Genomic DNA, 20,345 nt, shown 5'->3' with positions numbered 1-20,345 from the left:
CAAGCTTCCAACCCTGCAAGGTTCTCTTATTACCTTAAGCACTTGATCTTTGAGCTGGATAGAACCAAGAAGGTACTCAACATGTCGATCCAAGAGTGCTTTTCTAACATGTGTCTTCAGTTTGCTGCTACAGAACAGGGTGAGTAGTGGTTAGGTTGAGTAGCTTCAAGCTACGTACTGATGTGTTGGAGTAAATAAAGAAATGACTTAGATCTTATCTGGATGTTGTCGAATTTACCTCAATCTATATGTGTTGAGATATATTAGAGTAGAATTTAGTTCAAGTTATCCTTTAATCCACGGCAACCCATATGAATTAATGCGAATCTAACTTTATGGTCTAAAAAGATCTAGATCACATGCATACATGATGCATGTGCACGTGACTTTAGGTCTTAGCATTGTCCTTAGCATTGTCCTCATGTGTGCGTCTTAGCATTGTCCTCATGTGTGCACTCTCATGAGGGAGCTGACAGCCTGAGATTTGTTATTAGGCCTTGTTTAGTTCACCTAAAAAGCAAAAAGTTTTCAAGATTCCTCGTCACATCGAATCTTGCGGCACATGCATGAAACATTAAATATAGATGAAAGCAAAAACTAATTACACAGTTTAGCTGGAAATCACGAGACGAATATTTTGATCCTAGTTAGTCTATAATTAAATAATATTTGTCACAAACAAACGAAAGTGCTACAGTATCCAAGTCCGAAATAACTAAACAAGGCTTTACTCCGTATCATTCTTTTTGCGCGGTACATGCGTGTCCTCACGTGTATACTAGTGTAGGGCAACGCCGATCGCTATTGCTTCCCCTTCTCGGTTCTCGCGCGTCGATAAAGCATCCTGCTCCCCTGCGACTGCGAGGTGCGAGCAATGCACGGCACGGCACGGACCGGACCGGCGTTTCACGCGGCGGTACGGTGGCGCCGCCGCACGCGAGTCGAAGGTGTGACTTGCCAGCGCTAGAAGAAGCCGATCCAAGCAGGCAAAAGCAGCGCGCGCGGCGAGCGCTCATCACGGGTCACGCTAGCACAGCTGTGGCAGGTGTGCGCTTTCTTTTTCATTTTTTTTTAACACCAATCAGTAGCACTGACAGCTAACCATGTCCATGTGCTCCAATAAAATACGGATGGGATTACCTGAGCAGATAAAGAACACGAGTTACGCACACACATTAATTCCTACGTACTGATCACACACGTTCGGTTCCCTTGGAGAAAAAAAAACTGCAGCACCGGATCCAGCAAGTGAGCACATGGCTGTGGGGTGGTGGGATTTCAGGCCAGGGATCCACTCACGCGCGCGGAATGATGGCCGGCCGATAGTTAGACGGTGATATGATAGTCGTATACGGTTGATTGTGTTTGTCAAGGGCAGCGACGACGTTTTTTTTTTAAAAAAAGATTTGCTATACCTCATGCGCCTGAAATGGCGACGAATTTCCACCGTTCGATGAACATCCGATATATCTCAGACAGTCACTATTCTTCTTCCTCCTCGAACGGTTCACTTCTTCCAACGCTCAGGCTGTAGCACTCACCCCCACCACCAGGGGCGAAGCTATGTTGAAGGCTGTGGGTGTCCAGGCAGCTATCAAAATTTGAAAAATCACTATTAGAAACAAATTTTCATCATGGTTATAGATTAAATTTTCACGACTACAAGAGAAAGACATCCCCTCTAATTTGCTCTAGCTTCGCCCCTGATCACCACCCTCGCTGTGGCGTAGTAGAATCTCGTCAGAGCTACCGCGAGACCTTACTATACTCACGATACCTCCCCTCTTCCCTCCCCCTTCTTGCCACCACTTTTTTTCTCCAAATCCGGCAAATGGCCGCGACTCCCCTGGTCGGGCCTAGTCTGACCGTCTCCATTGCCGCTAGGGCCTTGAACCGCCTTGCCACCGTCCCTGTCACGTGGCCTGCGCTACCTCTCGGGGCTCCCTCCTTTTCTGAGGGGGAGAGAGAGAGAGGAGAACCTCGCTAGAATCCTAACTCGTAAATCCAAGAGGAGGAGGGCCTACCTCGCCGCCACCACGTGGGGAGAGAGGGAGACGCGTGCTTGTGCACGTAGGGAAGGAGCCGGAACCCGTTGCCGGTGGGAAGGGGCGAGCGTGTGGGGAGATAGGGAGATGCATGCGCACGCATCGCGGGTTGGAATGTAGGAAATGTGAAAAATAAAACATTAAATAATGTGCATGAAAAAGAAAATAGGAATGGGCAGATGATGCAAAATTGCATACTACTTCACATAAAATTTGGAAATGAATAAATTTTTATTAGGAGAAACAAACAAAAAATTAGAAAATCGGCATGTTTGTTGGGTCGAATGTTGTGTTTACGTGGATCCACGATCGCTCCTAATCTTGGGCTGATTTGTCTTTTTCATTTCTCTTTGTACAAAAAAAGTTTGTATCCCTAAATTTTGCATGACCTTTTACATCGTCTATATTTTGATTTTTCTTTTTCTTTCTTTCTTTTTTATTTATTTTTCTGAAGTGGGAGAAGCATCCGAGTGGGGTTGGAGCATAGATGTTGTTCACGCCGATGCCCCGGAGCCCCCGTCGCCTTTTTAACCGTCCGCCACCTCGCGTCCGTCACACTCACACACGTACACACGCACAACACAAGCGGGCGACGCACGGACACTGTTGCCAATGGACTCGCGCTGCCCCAACCTGCTGCTCCCCCTCCTCTTCCTTGCCGCCGCCCTCGCCCCACCGTCGTCGGAGGCAACAGCGGCACCGGCAGGGGTCATCAGGCTGCGGACGAGCGGGAAGCGGGGGCTGCAGCCTGCGCCGCGCCGCCGGCGCCGGCGGACCCCGCCGTGTACGACCGCCCTGTCATCGGCATCGTCTCGCACCCGGGTGACGGCGCGGGCGGCAGGATCAGCAACACCACCGCGACCTCCTACATCGCCGCCTCCTACGTCAAGTTCGTCGAGGCCGGCGGCGCGCGCGTCATCCCGATCATCTACAATGAGCCCGAGGAGCAGCTGCTCGAGGTGCGCGCTTCGCACATCGCCTCCTCCTCCTCTGGTTTCTAACTTTTCCTCTCTCTCTCCCCCCCAGTACGTCGATCGTGTTCTCGCAGAGAGCTACAGATAGTACTTCATGTTTTTGCATACTTGGGATACCTGCATATGGCTCTCCGGACCACTGCAGTAGTGCTTGTCAATTCTCATTAATTTTACTCATTTCCAGCCCAGTTAGGCCTTGTTTAGTTAAAAAAAAATACAAACTTTTTTAATTTCCAATCACATCGAATCTTACGACATATATATATATATAATATTAAATATAAATAAAAAATAACTAATTACATAGTTTACCTGTAATTTGTGAGATAAATCTTTTAACACTAATTAATTTATAATTAGACAATATTTATCAAATACAAACGAAAATTCTGCCGTGCCCATTTTGCAATATATTTTAGAACTAAACAAGACCTTAGTAAAAATACACTGTTTTTAACAAGCATATCAAAGCTCTTAGCCCACTGCAAAAATTACGAAAATTACAACTTCAAGGACGACTTCCGTGTTTTACTAATTGGACTGGAAATTTAACACAACTCGTATATAGAGTCGTTGGAATAAAAATCACTCTATTTTTTTCATATTTCAACAGTTTTTTTTATATTCTGTATGTACTTGAAGAGCCAGCTCCGCTCTGGATAAGAGAAACCAGAAATAAAGGATGATAATAATTGGACATCTAAAGAGCGAGTCTAAAGAAAAGATAGAGTGTTTTTTTTTTATTTAAATTTCTTTCCAAATGATGATTTAGAAAGTGAGTTTAAAACAAATTCTTGGAGTTGGAGATGTTGTAATTGAAGAAAAATTGCTAGAGACTTTTTTTTCGCACCAATCTCTATTCCTATTAATAAAAAAAATAGTGTCTTTTAAAGTTGCTCTTCGTATATTTTATTAGATCTGGATCGGATCGCCAGGACCAGATCCCAAGCGTTAGGTTATCCGGTCTTAAGAGCAACCACAATGTGTGCCATAATGTAGTCCATAGGATTAAAATATTTACTATCAGGTAACTGGAACACTGTGAGATCAGTTCATAGAGGAGTCCATAGCAAAAGGTACCCATAAGCTTATGGACTACCCATAAGGAATAAAAAATGTTACTTTTTCTCACTCCTCACTCTCTCTTTCTTGGCTTTGCACAGGATTGGAAAGAAAAATAATTTTTTATCTTATATAGGACCCACTTTATGGACTAGTTGTTGACTAAAATATTGTAGAGATAGCAATAGCTATTGTCTACTCACACAAAAGCTGCTCATATGGACTGCTTAGTCTATATACATTGTGGTTGCTCTAAAGGCGCTATAACTGAACAATTTTGCTGTCGTTTTCAACCACGTCTTGTCATTTCCCCATGGCACTCGCTGATTGAGTTACTTTTGTCAGAAAAAGTAATTTAAAATACAATTAAATCAAACTATACCAAATTTAAATAAGTATGCTCATATAATATTATCAACATTATGATCTTAAAAAGATGTATTATAAAAATAACTTTCTGTCTTAGTTTATAAAGTGAGATTTTACATAGCACAATCTCTCAAATTATACTTTAACTATTTATTTATTTTATTTCATATCATTTATAATTATAAACTTATAATTATTGGATAGTCCATATGATTACCATCTAACCGTATCGAGTTCATATAACAATAATTAAAGTTATTAGGTAAATTATTGGCCTAATATTGTAAAGTTTGACCTTGACATGCATAAATGCCTTATATAAACTAAACCGGTGGAAATATTCCCTGACGAATCTAACTATACTTATTTAGTATAGTAAATATTAATATCTATCTATACAAATTTTGTCAAACCTTAAATCGTTTGAATAAGTATTCTTTTACAATTCCATCTTTTCTGGGACTAAGGGATTAATCGATTAGTGTGGTTGCCTCTTCCATACGTTAAATTTTTTTCTAACACGTGTTACCTATTGTTTGCTCTTCCCTGCAGAAGTTGAGTTTGGTGAATGGCGTACTGTTCACTGGAGGATCAGCGAAGCAAGGCCTATATTTTGAGACAATTAAAAAAGTCTTTCAGGTACGGTGTGTGATTATGAACACCGTCGTATTCGCAACATCTGGGTCACAATTCGGTGCTATGTATTATTTTCTTCTAATGATGTTTTTAGTAGCATTAGAACATCTCACTCCAGTATGACAACCTCAGATTTATCTATGTTTTGAATGCTCCAGCTTGAATGATATTGAACAAAATAATCATGACTTACTCTAACCGTTCCTATTTTATTATTTTGTTCATTTTATAGTATGTTTTGGACAAGAATGACGCGGGCGAACAATTTCCTTTGTTTGCTCAATGTCTTGGCTTTGAGCTTGTAAGCATGATTGTCAGTAAGGTAACTTTAACTTTTCACAAAATTTACTATATTGCAAGTTTCATTACTAAAATATATTTCTTCTGCTCTAAATTGTAAGATATTTTAGCTTTGATCTAATTTAAATTTCTCTAGTTTTGACCAAGTTTATAGAAAGATGCATAAACATCTACAACATCAAAGAAGATGCACTACAAATATATCTTTATAGTGCATTGCAAATTCAGTCAAAATTAGACAAATTCAACTTGGTACAAAACTAAAACAACTTGCAATTTGAAATAAAGGGAGTAAAAGATAATTGGCCAACTTATTAACCATTGTAAAATCGATAAAATTGTACACAAGATGGAAGACTAGTTTTTAGTTTGAAGTAAGAATATCTTTCGCTTGCCTGTTGTTAGGTACTGGAGCAAAGTGCTGCAGCCTTTTATTCCATGAAAGCACCATGATTGATTCCTGTTTGCTTTGACAATGACAAGTAGGCACTAATTATCCTTTTGCTGTTGTGCTAGGACAATAATATCTTGGAGAAATTTGACGCCCTGAATCAAGCATCTACTCTTCAGTTTCCCAGTTATGATTTCGAGGGCTCAGTGTTTCAAAGGTGCCTGTTTCATGCTAACCAAGTCTTCTATTTGTTACTGCAATACTGCTTGACGGGAACATTTAGAATTTAGACAAGCTACCATATAGTGCGAGAGATGGGGCAGGTAAATGTTATATAGGTTGGTTCGTTCCACGGGGCAGCATCTTTTTATTACCGTGTTAACAAAACTGTAACTGTAGAATGTGCAAATGGGTTAAGCCAACGTATTTATGTATTCATATAGCTTCATAAATTACTCATACAAAACTTACTTTTATCTACAATGGATCACTACATGAATAAATGCACTACAATAGAGCTCGGTTAATTTGAAGAATAACAGAAATAAATTGCTTATGAGAAGATGTGGCAAGTACATATAGTGATTTCCACTTGTTCTAACTACTGACTGGCAATTTCTCACAGGTTTGACCCTGACCTCATCAAGAAAGTCAGCACCAGCTGTCTTGTCATGCAACAGCATAGAGTAAGTTTCATGGATTGGTGCTGCTTACCTTTGTTGTTTTTTTTTTAATTTCAGCACCGCACCTACTTTCTTATGGGCTGGGCTCAATGCCTCAAACCTTGCCGATACTTGTATGGCTGGTGGTTCTGATAGCATTACATGTCTGCTTGTTATTTGGGTGAAGTATGGTATATCACCAAGGCGACTGCAAGAGAAAGATGCACTGTCAAGTTTCTTCAAAATCTTGACTACATCACCTGATGAAAACGGCAAGGTATGTAACAATTGTGCGGTGCACTCACAATGCAGACTCAGTCTAAAGTTATTTATTACCTCGAACAATTTGGACTTAGAGTCTAAATAAGACTTGGAGTCTTATTTAGACTCTAAATCCACATTATCCGAGGTAATAAATAACTTTAGACTCTATGATAGAGTCTGCATTGTGAGTGCCCTAAGCAGAACAACTTTGATGAGTTTTTTCTAATGTTCCCCATGTAGCTTATCTGGATTAATGCTCGTCAATTCTTCCACTGCACAAATTAACATGCTTTTGTTTGTACGAAATCAGGTCTATGTCTCAACTGTACAAGCCCACAAGTACCCAATCACTTGCACACAATGGCACCCTGAGGTATTTTAGTTCTTATTGTATCTGCCTTTTTCTTCGGCACACTGCATTTTCTTGAATTAATAGTCACAGCATATCAAATTGTGGCCACTCACCAAATACTAATGGCTTTATATAACTATAAAAATGCCCTCGCTTAATGCAGAAAGCCATTTTTGAGTGGAGGAACCCAGTGATTCCACACAGCAAAGATGCAGTACAGGTTACCCAACATTTTGCCAATCATTTTATCAGGTTCGTTGTTGTAGGCTGTAACCTTTTATTTATACATTTGAAGTTGGCAATACTTCATCTGGTTATTTCTGGGTCTACCCACCATCTTTTATTCTTTTTTGTGTGTGTGGAAATATACCAGAAGTTGATCAAACACTACACACCTTTCGTTATGCTGCCTATCAGGCTTTCACTGTTGAATGCTGGTCTCTTACCTTTGAAACTTCTGTTTTTTAGATATAAATAAACTCAATTTTTAGTAGTGTTCCTTCTAAGGAATTCTAATCATAGTGATTACCTGTGTACAAAAGGGATTTTTTTAATTAAATCTGCATGCAAGAACGGTTAAAGAAAAATGGTGAGCATGCTTTATTAGCTCATCCTTGTCTCTGCGCGAAACAGCCAAGCACGCAAGTCTCCAAACAGACCTCCGGCCGACAAGGTGCTTGATTACCTGATTTACAACTACAGCCCGACCGGAAAAAAATTGTGAGTCTCTGCATCTCTACCTACTAGCGTATGTGCAATCCATTCATCAGTTAGACTAATGCTTGTATGTATTCTTGGTAGGAAATCGTTTGAGGAGGTCTACGTCTTCTCCTGAGGCTGACGAAGATGGACGCCTGAGTGCCAGCACTGCATAGTATTGTGATTGTGTATTCATCCTACCACCTGAAAGTGTACGGATTCCTTGCATTTCCTGTATTGCAGTACGTATGTTGGAAAAATAAGTGGGAAGAATAATGTACTGAACTGAAACTACCTTGTGCGGAGACTACTCTGAATTCCAGGGGAAGGTTGAATGAATGCTCCAGGACCTGATTCATGAAATCGATCGAAACTGAAAGTTGAATGTACGGGGATAAGCTCTCTATGGCCATTCCCAAATGCATGTGTTGCTACTTGCTATAGTTCGGCTGAGGCACTTCATGACCAAAACTGGGTTCGCCACTTTGCTGCACCATTGACGATGCAGGTCCTGCTGGAGTTCGACTGTCTCTGTGATCGTCTTTAGAACGTACACCTCTTGGACTCCCCGGACAACTAACGACGGATGGGACTTACTCGACCCGTCACCGGTTTATGGATGAGTGCTATTGGCGTAGTTGGTCTGGCTCTGAACCTACGTGTCTATGACTTCGTTTCCCAGGAAATCCGTGCAGCGGAAGATCCTGAATTTGAGACTTTCTATACCAAAAATATTCTTTTAAATGAGGGTATTCGTGCGTGGATGGTAGCTCAGGATCAGCCTCATGAAAATCTTATATTCCCTGAGGAGGTTCTACCACGTGGAAACGCTCTTTAATGGAACTTTCGTTTTAGCTGGTCGTGACCAAGAAACCACCGGCTTTGCTTGGTGGGCTGGGAATGGCAGACTTATCAATTTCATCTGCCTACGGGGCAATGTTCCTAGGGTCCTCTGTTCCGCTCGGGGCCAAGAACATCTGGAAAACATCAGCTCCACCGAAGGTTCGCTTCTTCTTCTGGCTAGTGATGCAGGGACGATGTTGGACAGCAGAGCGGAGGTTCCAGCATGGCCTTTAGGATTTGGCGTCCTGTCTTTTTTGCGACCAAGAGATTGAATCCATGGATCATACCCTGATTGGCTGCTGTTTCAGTCGTGAGGTCTGGAGCCATTGGCTAAGGAAGCTGCATCTGGAGGGTATTATTATCGTCCAACAGGAACCAACCATGCAGTGGTGGTTGAGCTACAGAAAGCTCGTTCCTAAGATTTTACGGCACGGTTTCGATTCCTTCTTCTTCTTAATAGGATGGCTGCTTTGGAAGGAACGAAACGTGCGGACCTTCAGCGGTATAGCGTCATCATCGGTTGTGTTGCAGAACTTGGTACAACATGAAATTGACGAGTGGTGCTTGGCGGGACACAAGCAACTCAGCTTCTTGTTGGCGCTAGCCTCTAGATGATGTTGCAGGGTCTCTACTTGTCGTCGCAAAGTGTTTCTATGTAAGCACAACCTTTGGTTTTTCAGTTTTTCAGTTTTCAGTTTCAGTAGCCTTGAGTTTGTAACTTTGTTCCTTTCTTCTTAATGAAAAACGTGCTTCAAACACGATCTCAAAAAAAACTCTGCCTACCTCACACGTGCTGGCATGTAGCGCACTCTGTCCTCTTCTGGCTCTGCCAAAAGTATAGATGGCCATGCAGCCTGTGGTCTGTTGGCTCGGCCTGGTGGCCAACGGGCCTGGGCTGGCACGACCCAAGGGAGCAGGCCGCACCTAGGCACGCGACACAGCCCATGCACGGCCCACTCCAATGGCCGGCACGAAGATGGCCCGGCCTGCTAACATTCTCATATTCTCATGGCCTGCTCCACGGCTTAGTCCAACCCCAAATACCCCACTAAAATCCTGATCCCTCTCTTCCCTAGCTCCCTCATAGCCTCATCGCGCAACGCCACAACCCCTTCCCCATGCCGCGCAGCGCCCCCATTCTCACGCCGCTGCACTCGCCACTCCCTTTCTCCCTCTCAGTTACTCCCTCTGCCTCTCACCCCTCACTCCCTCAAACACAATGGCGGCGCGACCCCTCCTAGCGCGAGGCCGGCGAGCGCACGGAGCACCTCCAAGGCGAGGCCAGCGAGCACGCGACGGAGCATCTCTAGGGCGAGCACGCGGCGGCTGCCGCCACCTCCTGCTCCTCCACTCACGCAGCGCCGCCGGCTCCACGCCTCCTCGCGGCCTCGCGTGTCACGACAGCACCTCAAGCCGCCCCGCACGCATGGTGCTTTCGAGCTGGCCCGGCAGCCCAGCAGGTCGTGCCTAGGCTATAGGTCAGACACGAAGCCCACCTCGGCAATGCCCGTGAGACACGGCGGCTCGTGATGGCCTGACCCCATCGGGCCGTGCCAGCCCGTTGGACATCTATAACCAAAAGACGACAGCTACCGCTTCACACTTCCTCACTACTTCATGCTAATGATTTGAATTGCACATATCTCGATGTAGTGTTGATGGTGAGGATAACAAATGTTGAACATGCATGCAAAAACTGCGTTCCGGCGTCTTGCGGTCTCGGGCGTCTGGCCCCTGACGCACAGGCAAGTCGGCACCGGGCGCACGAAGCAGCACGGCGGCCGTCGCGCGCACCGTTGCATTGTAGCAGCTGCACGGTGACGGTGATAACAAACGGACAGCGGAATTCCTCCAGTTTCCTCCCATGAACGTGCTACGCACCTAGAGTATTTTATCAAGAAGAGGAAGCGAGTACATATAGTATTTTATCAGGCGCGTGAAGAAGAGCCAATTTAAATCTCAAAGTGATGTTTTTTTAGTGTCATGGCCTCATGGGTACAGCGTGATGAGTGGAACTAAAAAAACATGCGCCAAAAGCACGGCGGATCGGATGAGATGGTGACGAGAGACGGACTGACGGAGTGTGATCGAAGTGAACACTCAAGACCCTGATCGAGGCTTATAAACGGCAATCTCTCTACACTCTCTCACCAGACAAGAGCCGAGCTGGCTGCTGGCAACGCCTCCCAGGTCCCGATGGAGTTGACCCCCCAGCTGCTCGCTTTCCTCCTCCTCGTCCTCCTTGCCGCCGCTGCCGTGCGCTCTTCGCCGACACCGGAGGCCACGGCGGGGCACGCCCAGCAGGCCTGCGCCGCTGCTGCCGTGCGCTCTTCGCCGACGCCGGAGGCCATCCAGCTGCCGAGCACGGCGGGGCACGCCCAGGCCTGCGCCGCCGCTGCCGCGCGCTCTTCGCCGACGCCGGAGGCCATCCAGCTGCCGAGAGCGGCATCAGGGCACGCACAGGCCTGCGCCGTGGCGCCGGCGGACCCCGCCGTGAACGACCGGCCGGTCATTGGCATCGTGACGCACCCGGGCGACGGCACTTACGAGAGGCGCACCCACGGCCCCGGCTCCTACATCGCCGCCTCCTATGTCAGGTTCGTCCAGTCCGCCGGCGCCCGCGTCATCCCGCTCCTCTACGACGAGCCCGAGGAGCGCCTCCTCGAGGTGCGTGCGTGCTTCGGAACCTGCCTGCCCATGTCTCTCATGGAACTGGCCAGGTGGTGGTGCTTTCGCGAGTGCTGCAACTGTTTTTTACTTTTTTTCATTCCTTTTTGCCCCCTTTCCTGCAGAAACTGGGTTTGGTGAACGGTGTGCTGTTTACTGGTGGATCACAGAAGAATGGTTCGTATTTTGAGACTATAAAAAGAGTTTTCCAGGTACATTATGAACATCACTTTTACTTATCTTACAGCTTTTAGTGTTCGTGTGATCACCGGAATGTAAGCCATATATGCTGTAAACTGACTTTGCTTCCTTCACAATGATCTTAGCTTCTAGTGTAATCCGTAGTTAATTGCATACGACACCACGTTTCACCTTCACAACTTCGAATTAGCTATTTTAAGCCTCCATAAGATTCTTCATGACTTCCTTCCTCAGTATGTTTTGGACAGGAATGATGCAGGAGATCCATTTCCTTTGCATGCCGAATGTCTAGGCTTTGAGCTTATAAGCATGATTGTCAGCAAGGTGATTTTACTACTTTAGTTTTTTAAACCAGAAAACAAATCTCTCAAAGTCGAATCTAATTGCTGAAATATCATAATTATTATTCCTTGTCAGTTATTCTGTTTACAAAGTCGGTTGCCTTATACTCCTCAGTGAACGAGAACAGTGTGTAATTGCATTCTTCTATTCCTTGAAGAGGCCAAGTTCTTGTTCAGTTTGGACAAACTGAACACTAAATATTCTTTTACCATGGTGCTTACTAGGACAACAACATTTTGGAGTCTTTCCACGCCTTGAATCAGACATCTACTCTGCAGTTCCCCAATTATTCCTTTCTCAAAGGGTCGGTGTTTCAAAGGTAGCTGCTGCAAAGCATTTTTTTTCAATTTGCTAGTGATTGTTGCGAATGTTTAGGAAGTTATTTTTTGTCGACTGATAGTACAAGATGTTGCAAGTGATTTTTTTTTCTTAACAGAAAAGGTGCAGTTTAACTAAACGTGTAGAATTGTGTGTGCTTATTGCAGTCATGATTTGTTCCTGGTATAGTATAATTGTGTGTGTTTATTGCCATGTTGGCAAAACTCAACGTGTAGAATATGCATCTGGTGTATATTTGCATTTAGCTAGTTGCAGGGATGAATAATACGACATAACTATACCTTGAATAGATCCCGGGATGCATGATGACACAATCGAACACACGCAAACAGAGTAGACCAGAGTGGATGAAATGCCATCACTCTTATATCCAAAGATTCACTATCCATGATCCTTATGTTCTACGTGTTCTTTTCATGAATTCCTAATATTTGTAGCCTAACTACTGAGATGATTGAAATTCACAGGTTCAACCCTGAACTCATCAAGAAACTGAGCACCGACTGCCTTGTCATGCAAAATCATGGAGTATGGCAAACCTTTGTTCTGCTTACCTTTTTTTTCTACACAACACCATACCAACTTTCATGCACTAATACTAGTTCTATTACGTGGATAGAAATTCTGAAAGGATACACAGAACAATGGATCATTGTTACAAATACAAGTTCCTTAACATAGTTTTTTTTTCCTTTTATGGTTGAAGTATGGTATATCACCAAAGAGATTGCAAGAAAATGTTGCATTATCAAGTTTCTTCAAGATTCTTACCACGTCACCTGATGAAAATGGCAAGGTACAAAAAGTCATGTTTATACTCTCAAGCACCGTAACACATCTCTCTTAGTCTTAATTGTCATTTTTCACATAATCCATGTAGGAGGTGTTCAGTGGTGTATGTAGTACAGTTTTGATGAACTTGAAAACTCTTTCTTGAGTGATTGATCTGGGTAAATGCCCATGAAATCTTCCACTGCACAATTTGATATTCTTGTTTGTCGAGACAGGTCTATGTCTCAACTGTACAAGCACAGAATTATCCAATCATCTGCACGCAGTGGCATCCTGAGGTATGCAAATTCTCGTGTAACTTTTATAGGGAGTTCCACAATCGGGTGGATGATGCATCAGACTGCCTCAGAAAAATGGTTTAAAATGATGGATTTATAGCTTATACATTTGCCCTTGCTTAATGTAGAAAGCCATTTTTGAGTGGGGGGAGCCAATGAATCCACACAGTGAAGATGCAGTACAAGTGACTCAACATTTTGCCAATTATTTTGTCAGGTCTGTGGTTCTCACCTTTTAGCCACTGCATTATCTGGCAATTTGTAGATCTGCTGATCATTTTATCTCTCTGATGGAAATCACACCACAAATTAGTACTGTAGCAAAGAACACATCCATTTTTCTGCTAATCACCCTATTATGGCTAACTCAACTCACTTTTCCCTTTCGCTCTGACTTAATCAGCCAAGCTCGCAAGTCCCTGAACAGGGCTCCCGCGGACAAGGTGCTGAACAACCTAATTGACAACTACAGCCCCAGATTTGGAACCTCGTGAGCATCTATTTTTCTGTACATTGCAACTGCTACCATTTGTATCCTCCTCCATATATTAGCTAAATTTGTGCATGGACTCTTTGTAGGAAATCTTTTGACGAGGTGTATAACTTCTCTTGAGATGGTATCAGATTCCTCAGCATCGCATTGCTATTGTTGTTGTATTGTTAGTGTATTGATCCTACATGGAACTGTGAAGATTTTCCTTTCTGTTATTTGTACATTTGGCTCTGCAGAGGCCTCTCTAATTATTACTAATAATTGGTACAAACTTGAATAAGTGTCGCCTTCAATTTCGAACCAACAGGCAAGAGGCAACTGTGTTGTCTGACAGAGTGTTAAGAGTTCTCATATCACAGTATCACACACCAGTTAGTGTCTGAAACTCATTCCTTCAACTGCTTCAGCTAAGTCGAATGGTCATATGCAGACTAATAAAGCTAGTATCTTTGTTCAAACGACTTTCTTGTTTTTCAGGAAACGTGTGGCATTATACAGAAAACAAAACATACATGTATAGAAAACACAAAAACGTACCCTGCACGTTCCTTGATTTTTAACAACCTGAAAGATTTCACACTTGCAATGGCAAACTTTTTTAGTGGTGATCTTCGTGTAGAGCTTCGCTGAATCTCTGCTGTAAACCTTGTGGTGAGCAGGCTATTTAGAGGTGCTGCTACGCTAATGTTCGAGCAGGGTTTTGTGCCATGTTGGGGTTTGTCTTCTTGCGATCTTCCCGAAGGCACCTCGTCAAGAAGGCATAAATAAGTCTGCACCCTTATTTTCCTTTCATTCGTTAATAAGCCTAGAAACACAAAACTTACTTAGAAAAATGGGACCAATGTTAGACGTCTTACGCATAATATATGAATATGAATATGAATAAATATGCCATTAGACAGCACATATAAAGCGAGTGCCGATGCCAACAAGCCCCTTGCCCGCCCTGGTGATTGATTACCAGTTTTAGCTTCAAAGGGATACTTTAGCTAGAGAGAAGGAAAGCCATTCTTAACAGGTCAACATATATACTCCCACAATATAGGATTTATGTTGTTTATGACAGCGACATAATCTCCAAAACACAATTTTGATTTCTTATTTTTATAAAAATATTCAGAAAAAAATGATATATGTATATTTTTATGAAAGTATTTTTCAAGACAAATCTATTCATATAATTTTCACATTTGCAAACTCAACAATTTAAAAGTTATTAATGATTTATATTTCCAATATTTGACCTAAATCTTGTACAAAACGATATCTAAATCCTACACTAAAATGTTAACAGAAGAGCGATAAAATTACGTACAGATCCCAACATGGTTCATCAAACATCAAATACTAAAATGTTGTCGAATGATCATCGACGTTGTCAAAACTCAAAAGGTCATGGACCACAACAGCCAGTTCAGCACTGGAGCATTATTGCAAAAACAAGATAAAACAGTGCACCGAATCGTACTGTTTGGCCAAAAAAATCCTATGACAAAGCTACAGAAAATAGTTTTAAATATCACTGACAGTAGCAACCGTAACACAAGGAATAAGATCCGTACTGATCATGTTTCCTGACAACAACAAAAAAGAAATAGCCAGGTAAATAAGGATGACATATATATTAGGCCATCAAATGATGAGATCAAGCAACATCCTTCACATTACCACACTTACAATTCAAAACGAACAAATCACATGTTTTTCCTGACTAGACAATCTAGCTGTTAACAAAGTCAGCAAACACTGAACAACATGTGGCCACGACGTGTGTCCTTCTGCAGGCTCTAACCAATGCATTTCACTAAATCTTCAAAAAAAATAAGTGCATTTCACTAGCCTGGCTCCCTTACATTTCATCAACCACGTGTCTATTACATTTCATATTCCAATGAAGATGTTAATGCAGAAAGAAGTGGAGCGATGAAATTCAAAAGAACGTAAGGAATCAGCTATGGACAGATCAATTTCCTTGGCACCAACTGATCATGATGCCTGAACCAAGTGCTGAATGAGGTCACTGAAGCTGCTCATGTGATATCTGCAGAATTAGGATTTTTGCTGGTAGGTTTTCATCACCAGCTCACCTGGAGAAACAGACTATCATCTATAATGAATCAATTAGCTTGCTGATGTGTCGTGCAGAGCATCTTTGGCCCTGCTGTCAATTTTCATTTGATGCTCCACAACTTCAGATCCATCAACAAGAAAAACTTTGCAAGTCAATCATCATAGCATGTATCTTCTAGAAGTTCAAGCCTAAGATCCTTCATCCCTTCTATTACCAAGCTGTGGTGGTTCATCGCTGATATCTATGGCAGAGACAGATGTAGCCAAGTCATCCTCCTCCAACTCTATTACAGGGTCAGGTTCCGAAGCATCTGCTAGCAAGCTCAGCATATTGACTACTTCAAATGTATCATCAAGGTAGAACCTGGCTTTGCTCGGTTTCTGCCCCACTGTACATGCAAATAGCGGTGTCTTTGGAGCAACATTGTTTCTCTTCATGACATCAGCGATATTTTCAAACATGTCCTCATCTGACCTGTCATCACCGATGCATAATACAAAATCCGCTTGCCGCCCTTTCTCCTTCATCAATGTGAGTATCTTCTCAGCTACAAGCCCTTTGCTAACTCCCTGCGGCAAAGGAAGATAATTAGAAATTAATAGCTGTGCATCAATTCATAAATCAGAATGAAAAACCAGGTGAAGGTAGAATCATTAGGAAGAACATGTATGCTTGTTTTTCTGTTGAAGGTGCAAAATCTGGTAATTCATCAGTAAAATAACAAGGACCCTTGTGGAAGGACTGGAAGCGATAAATATCAAACCTGAGGTTTCACTTCGACAATGAACTGACCACTCTTAACTGCGACTGGTTCATTTGCTAGTACACTTTCCAGGTGATCCAGCATCTCCTTCGCCTGGGAAGACCCAAAGCCTGGGTCAGCATCCTGATGATGCCATACCAAAGCAGTTTCTTTGGTCTCAATATAGGATCCATCAGTTGATTCTGTATAAAGATTCATCACTGGCTCTGCCATTTGCATCCATCCAAAGTCTGAGGTATGGCTGCTTGATTGCCACCCTTCATCTCTCGTCCACCTACAGTGAAACATACATTTCATCATCCACTTAATTTTAAACAATTAAGGAAAACAACCTAATGGAAATGCAGAATCTTAATATTCCAAGGTTAACATGAATAAAAGAACATAATATTTTCAGTTCTGACTCATTTAGACCCATTACTATTGCTGTGGGAAGGCAGCAAATAGTCAATCTAGTTAGCTGCTGAGCAATACACAAAACGTTCATGCTTGAAATTTCTTAAGAGAAAGACTAACACACTAAAAAATATATTATCTTAACAAGCGATAAGTTAGAAAAACATTAAAATCTAGTACTACTGCATCAAGTACATTCTAGCACCAAACAAGAAATAGAACAATGCACATGTAAAAATTGTACCTTAAGAAGTAACCGTGTTCTGCTGCGATTCCTAGCTTTGGGCACAATGCAAACAGTGATCCCAAGCTATCCCTACTTCTCCCACTGACAATGAAAACAGTGTTATTGTTATCCAAACATAGGGTATTGATGATTCTCAATATTTCTGAACTTGGTTTCTTATCGATTGAAGTCTGTGGTACCAATGTACCATCATAATCAAGTAATATGACCCTACTCTTTGCTCTCTCGTAAGACATGATGATTGTATCCAAATTAAGCTTTGTGAAATGTGGGTCTAGCGCCACCACCCTAAATCCAAACCCTAGTCCTATACCCCAGCAAGGCTTCCTGAAGTGATCCTTGCAGGCCCTCTCCAGATCCTGGACAAAGCTCTTCGACCAATATGCAACATCATGGGTGCTGACATAGCGGTAATGTTTTCCATGCCTCAGCTGCTTTTCTTGTTCCGACATTGAGATGGCCTCATTCAATGCCTCAGCAGTTGTTTCAACATTCCATGGGTTAACACGAATTGCACCACTCAATGAAGGCGAGCACCCAATGAACTCCGACACAACCAGCATGCTCTTCTTTGGTCCACTCACCTCTGGAGCAGACTCTGAGCCGGGTATCCCCTGCCGGCAGACAATGTACTCGTAAGGCGTCAAGTTCATTCCATCCCTCACAGCCGTCACTACCACACACTCGGCTATTGTGTAATATGCAAGCCTCTCCGCACTTGACACATTGCGGTCAATGAAGACGACAGGGCTATACCCAGTCTGGCCAAACTCCCTATTAATCCTGTCACAGCTCTCCCGGATCTCAGCCTGGATGGCCTCCATCTCCTTACCCTTCCCACGAGGAGGGTTGGCTATCTGCACCAACACAGCTCTCCCCTGCCACTTGGGATGCATCCTCAGCATATTCTCAAATGCAAGAAGCTTCAAATTGATCCCTTTAAAGATATCTGTATCATCTACCCCCAGCAACACAGCTTTCCCCTGGAATCGCTGCCGCAGCTCAGCAACCTTGTCCTCCTTCTCAGGTAATCGCAGCACCGATTGCAGTTGGCCCATATGGATTCCCATGGGCATGATCTTGATCCCAACAGTGCGGCCAAAGTACTCCAATCCAATGTATCCGCGCTTTGACTGGTACTCTAGACCAAGCATCCTACTGCAGCAAGAGAGGAAGTGCCTGGCATAATCAAAGGTGTGGAAGCCGATGAGATCACAATTGAGCAACGTCCGTAGAACCTCCTCCCGGACAGGGAGGGTGCGGTAGATCTCCGATGAGGGAAACGGGCTGTGGAGGAAGAAGCCGATCCGGAGGCGATTGAAGCGTCGGCGGAGGAAGGTGGGCAGCGCCATGAGATGGTAATCGTGGACCCAGACGTAGTCATCCTCAGGGTTGATGACCTCAACCACCTTCTCGTAGAAGTGCTTGTTCGCGAGCACATAGGCCTCCCAGGCGCTGCGGTCAAACCGGCCACCGTCCCCGGATGCGGCCGCCTCCGCCGTCGGTGGCAGCGGGGAGGCAAAGGGCAGCATGTAGTGGAACAGTGGCCAGAGGTAGCGCTTGCAGAAGTGATGGTAGAACCGCTCGTTGAGTTCGGGCGCCAGGAACACGGGGGCGCACCGGAAGCCGTCGATGAGCGACTGCGAGACCTCCTCCTGCTCCCCGGGCGGCACGTCGGCGCGGAGCGAGCCGACGAAGAAGACCTCCATCTCGTCGGGGACGCCGTCGCGGAGCCGGAGGAGGAGCGAGTCCTCGTCCCAGGAGAAGACCCAGCCGCGGCCACCGTCGGGGCGGCGGCGCGCGACGACGGGGAGCTGGTTGGCCACGACGATGAGGCGCTCCCCGACGGCGGACGAGGGCACGTCGGAGGCGACGCTGCTGGTGGCCGCCTGCTCGTCGTCGTCGTCGTCGAGGTCGGACAGCGTCCCGGGCACCGTCATGACCCGGGGCATCCGCTTCGCCCCGAACGACCCGAGCCGCCGCCTCCCGCCGCCCGACGGGCCAAGCGCCGCGAAGTTTCCTGCGGCGAGGTCGAGGAGGTTGGTGTACGACCTGGACATCATGGCTGAAGCTGCCGCTGCCGCAGCCGCGCTCGAGTCGAAACCCTACCCCGCTCCCGCTCGCTCGGCCCGCGAAATGGGAGGTTTAAAGCAGCAAGCAGCCAAACCCTAGGCCCGTGGTGGAGTGCGCGGCGGCTTGATCTGATCTGGCTCGGCGTTTCGATTTCGGAACCGGGGGGTGTTGGGGAGTTTGGGAGGGGGGAGGGAGAGCGGCGAGGAAGGAAGACGACCACGGTATATTCCACGGGCTGCTCGGAACCAGCTCACGGCGCTGCGCCGTGGACGGGGAGTAACCGACACGTGGGACCACGCTCCCGTCGTACGCTGCCGGTCCAGTGGGCCGCGTTTGGGGAGGTGCTGCCGCATCGGGAAAAGAGGATAAGGTAGTGCGTGCCCCCACCGGCGCCAGCTGGCGCCGCGCTGCCACCTGACGCCGCGGGACCTACCGGGAGGCAAGGGGGGACGGCCCGCCCGATCGGCCAGCGGGCCCCGCCGGCTTGTGTGGATTTTTAGAAATCCTCCTCGTTCTCCTTGCCCGGCGGGTTTACGAGCCGCCGCCGCCGTCGTCGTCTTTCTCCGTGATGCAAGGCACCACCACGCACCACTGCACCAGCAGCAACCAGCAAAGAGAGGCCGGGGGCCGGTGGCGCACCGGGCAGGCGTGAAGCACGTGTCGCGTAGCGGTGGGGGCCATGCGGCCGTGAGAGCGACGACACACGTGACCAATCGCGGCACTGCAACTACTGTGCATAATCATTTTGATTAGACATTGCTGGCAAGAAATCGTTTTCGAGCACACTGAAAAATCATTGGCGCTATTTGTTATGCCTGAAATTTGGCTGATGAACCGGCAGGTGTTTATTTGTTATGAGTGAAAACACTGTAACGTGGCTGATACTTCGTCCTGATAAGTGAAAGCGAATGGTAATTTCATTCACCGCGTACAGTTTGAAAATAAAAGGGAAAAATGCATCCACTGCCATTAGCCGTGATAGATAGGGCAAGCTGGCAGTGAGTAATCGCCATCGGGGGGTTTGGACTTGGAGCCCCGCGCCACTGACCGGTACAGCTGTGGCCACGTGGACCGTCCCCCTGCCTG

At 45.1% G+C, this 20,345-nt stretch overlaps 2 protein-coding genes and 1 pseudogene across 2 annotated transcripts; 2 read left to right on the top strand and 1 right to left on the bottom strand.

Annotated features, from left to right (window-relative positions):
• LOC8067518 lies at window positions 2,604–8,631 on the top strand (annotated as a pseudogene).
• On the top strand, window positions 10,753–14,009 carry LOC8082979 (gamma-glutamyl hydrolase 2). The gene is made up of 10 exons (XM_021447919.1): window positions 10,753–11,264; window positions 11,390–11,476; window positions 11,700–11,789; window positions 12,032–12,126; window positions 12,614–12,674; window positions 12,853–12,942; window positions 13,154–13,216; window positions 13,345–13,433; window positions 13,620–13,706; window positions 13,796–14,009. The coding sequence occupies exons 1-10, from the start codon at window positions 10,794–10,796 to the stop codon at window positions 13,827–13,829; spliced, it is 1,167 nt and encodes a 388-aa protein (XP_021303594.1). The 5' UTR covers window positions 10,753–10,793; the 3' UTR covers window positions 13,830–14,009.
• Window positions 15,305–19,476, bottom strand: LOC8067517 (probable alpha,alpha-trehalose-phosphate synthase [UDP-forming] 7). Its single transcript, XM_002440036.2, has 3 exons — window positions 17,184–19,476; window positions 16,544–16,817; window positions 15,305–16,349 (listed from the first exon to the last, which is right to left on the bottom strand). The coding sequence occupies exons 1-3, from the start codon at window positions 19,247–19,249 to the stop codon at window positions 15,969–15,971; spliced, it is 2,721 nt and encodes a 906-aa protein (XP_002440081.1). The 5' UTR covers window positions 19,250–19,476; the 3' UTR covers window positions 15,305–15,968.

Source organism: Sorghum bicolor, chromosome 9, assembly GCF_000003195.3.
Source record: "Sorghum bicolor cultivar BTx623 chromosome 9, Sorghum_bicolor_NCBIv3, whole genome shotgun sequence".
Lineage (NCBI taxonomy): Eukaryota > Viridiplantae > Streptophyta > Magnoliopsida > Poales > Poaceae > Sorghum > Sorghum bicolor.
This window is presented reverse-complemented; position numbering and strand designations above follow the sequence as displayed.